General features: G+C 33.0%; 1 protein-coding gene across 1 annotated transcript; it reads left to right on the top strand.

The window, feature by feature from the left end:
* Positions 1–1,392: 1,392 nt before the first annotated feature.
* Positions 1,393–2,732, top strand: LOC130803114 (abscisic acid receptor PYL4-like). The gene has a single exon (XM_057667295.1). It carries the CDS (start codon positions 1,612–1,614, stop codon positions 2,431–2,433), a length of 822 nt encoding a protein of 273 aa, XP_057523278.1. The 5' UTR covers positions 1,393–1,611; the 3' UTR covers positions 2,434–2,732.
* Positions 2,733–3,097: the final 365 nt, after the last annotated feature.

The following is a 3,097-nucleotide window of genomic DNA, read 5'->3' as shown; positions in this document are numbered from 1 at the left end:
GAGGATAAAGAGAGTCTTGTATGGACCACCTCTCAATACTTGCTTTTGCCAAAAATTGAAGAATCCAAAACATCCACAGTATATTAGAAATGTACGATCGCATCCCATTGGTCAATAAACTCAATACTCAATACCTCCATTTTTCTAGACCTCCTAATATTTAGTTTAAGTATAGGACAATGTTTTTTGCATTTTTAAATCATTAGAGTATATAATCTATCTTGGAGTTTCAATCATCAATTTAAACTTTTGGTTGAGATCGTTCCTTGACATAGTATCGGAAGTTACGTGACAAGAGGTCGTGAGTTCGAATCTAAATTACCCCTCATTTAAAGTGTAATATTCAGCGTATATGCGCATCATAACTTCTAACCTAATGGGCTCTCGTGTGAGGGGGCGTGTTAGAGTATATATCATAAAATATATCATGGGGCCTCAACCATCGGCTTAAACTTTTGGTTGAGATGTTTCCTTGACATAAATGTTAATCTCTCCCCCCTCCTTAAGAGATTGGCTAACTGTCACAGTTGTATATTGCACAAAGATAACAAATGATGAGATTATATGAATCGAGTGGATTTGAGAAATTTCCAAAAGAGGAAATTATAACAAATTAAATATGACGAATCAAAAAGAATTGTGCCAATCTCATAGGTACATGAATATCAAACTTTTTGTTCTCTTTAATGTAATAAACATGGTAATAAATAAAAAGAGAGATTTATCGATGTGATATGATAAATTTTTAGATAAGAACATAAAGCAAATTATGAGCTAGACAATCCAATATAGAATGAATATAAAACAAATTCAAAGAAGCAAGTGAGTATCTTTTGGCACATGTGTGCATTAATTTATTAATTACGAATATCTTTAATTGTGAATTTTTAAAATTATAAAAATTAATAGGAATATTAATAAAAATTGAAGGGGAAATTGCCAATTCAATTAATAAACCAAACATTGTTCAATCTACTCATTACTTTTTTTTAAATAAATCCACTTATTAAATATATTTGCTAAAATAAAACCCAGTTATTGTTTATAACAATTATCAAACTTTCTTTGTAAATCAAGCAATTAAGAATAAATAATAGTTGAGTTTATTTTCTACAAAAAATTATTAAAAAACATAAAATTGTTGGGTTTATTTTTAGTAGACAAGCAAACATTGATTTATTTTTAACAATTCCGAAAATTTATTATTGGGACTAAGTAAACAAGATCATATCAGGCTATTTTTAAATTATGAAAAATATAAATTAATAGTGATTGATGAATAGTGTCAAATAGTAGAGACTTACAGAGAAAGTAGTTAAATTTTGTAAAAATAAATAATAAATATAATAATAAAAAATAAGCAAGTTTGAGTAGTAGTTGGCTAGTACTAGTAAAAGAAAGGCAATTTCCTGAAACCACGTTCAAAGAATTTTTTTCAGTAGCAACTTGTTCTTCCCACTTGCATTGTCCGGCTCAATCCAGCCAGATAAGATCCCCTTTCGTATTCTCATTTCATTGTGAATTTCTCTTTCTTATATCCCTCTTTAATCTCTCTAAAATCTTCTATTTTTTTTATAGAGGAAGAAAAAAAATTTTGGGGCCTAAAAAGAAATGCCTTCTACTCTTCAACTTCAAACATATATATCTACGACCACAACCACAACAACCACCAGCACCACATTTGTGACCGATACGGAAGATAATATGATATCAGTCACAACTTTGGCTGCAGAGATGAAACCCTCGTTAGCGCAGGAGCTAGCGAGGGAGCTTTCACTTTGTTGTCCATCTCCTGATAAAGAGATGGACACGGTCGCTAGGTACCATAACCATGAGGTTGGGCCTAACCAGTGTTGCTCGGTCGTGGTGCAGCGGATCGCTGCACCCGTCGAGACTGTTTGGAATTTGGTTAGACGTTTTGACGAGCCTCAAACCTACAAACATTTTTTAAGAAGTTGTCGGGTGATCGCTGGAGATGGTGGTCAAGTCGGATGTTTAAGGGAAGTTCACGTGGTGTCCGGCATCCCAGCTAACAGTAGCACGGAGCGACTAGAAGTGCTTGACGCGGAATCCTATGCTATAGGATTCCGCGTCATATCTGGAGAACACCGACTTCAAAACTATCGATCTATTACCACTCTACACCCCTCGTCATATTCCGCGCTAACAAATAAAGCAGACACCGACACAAAAGGAGCGGGCGATTTCACCGCCCGCTCCTGCCCAGGGACAATAGTGGTGGAGTCGTACGTGGTGGACGTACCAAATGGAAATACAAAAGAAGAGACGTGTGTTTTTGTGGATACAATTGTACGTTGCAATTTGCAATCACTAACAAAAATTGCAGAAAGAAAGGCTAAATCATCCTCATCGACGACAACTAATCCATCATCTCCATCTACATCTCCATCATCATCATGTAAAGTATCATAAACTAATTAATTATCAATTTCTTTATATTCACAAATACCCTTTTTTTTTTATTTATTTAAATTGTTGATACATAAATTAGGATTTTTCTTTCTTTTCCCTTAAATGTTTGGGAAAAAGAAATGAAACTGGGCAGCTTGTTTGGTACGAAGAACATTATAGTCCCATGTTATTCGTCGTCAATTACTGCCATGAATTAATGTTAAGTTGTGAGTTTATCAATTGTTTATGTTTAATGATTAGTTAATAATGAGAGACTTTTCTAATCTAATAAAAAAATCGAAGAATTGAGTTTTGTCTCAGACGAAGCATATACCACTTTTTCAGGTAGAAGTTTAGTTTGATTCTCAGTACTGCTACCCATAATTCTCCCCTTCCATCTGCATATAATCCAAATATAAATTCTTAAGTGAGACTGTCTTATGGTGAAATTATTTCTATTAGACTGACTCATGTACTAATTATATAGATCTGTTTTATGGTGATCAAATGATCTCATATAAGACGAACTTTAATAGAAAATGATTTAGTCAAATTATAAATGGTATATTCTGGATTGTATTTGTCAGCTCAGATGTTTACTTATGGCTTAATTAATTACTTAAAATCTCTCTCATCAATAATCTATTAGTCTTTCTATTATTATTTTTTTGGTCCTTATATCATT

This window comes from Amaranthus tricolor, chromosome 16 (genome assembly GCF_026212465.1).
Source record: "Amaranthus tricolor cultivar Red isolate AtriRed21 chromosome 16, ASM2621246v1, whole genome shotgun sequence".
In the NCBI taxonomy this organism is placed as follows: Eukaryota; Viridiplantae; Streptophyta; class Magnoliopsida; order Caryophyllales; family Amaranthaceae; genus Amaranthus; species Amaranthus tricolor.
The sequence above is the reverse complement of the archived record's forward strand: the minus strand, read 5'-3'. Positions and strand labels throughout refer to the sequence as shown.

Excerpts from the sequence above, each read along its gene's own strand:
- LOC130803114 (XM_057667295.1), top strand. The coding sequence starts at position 1,612 with ATGCCTTCTACTCTTCAACTTCAAACATATATATCTACGACCACAACC.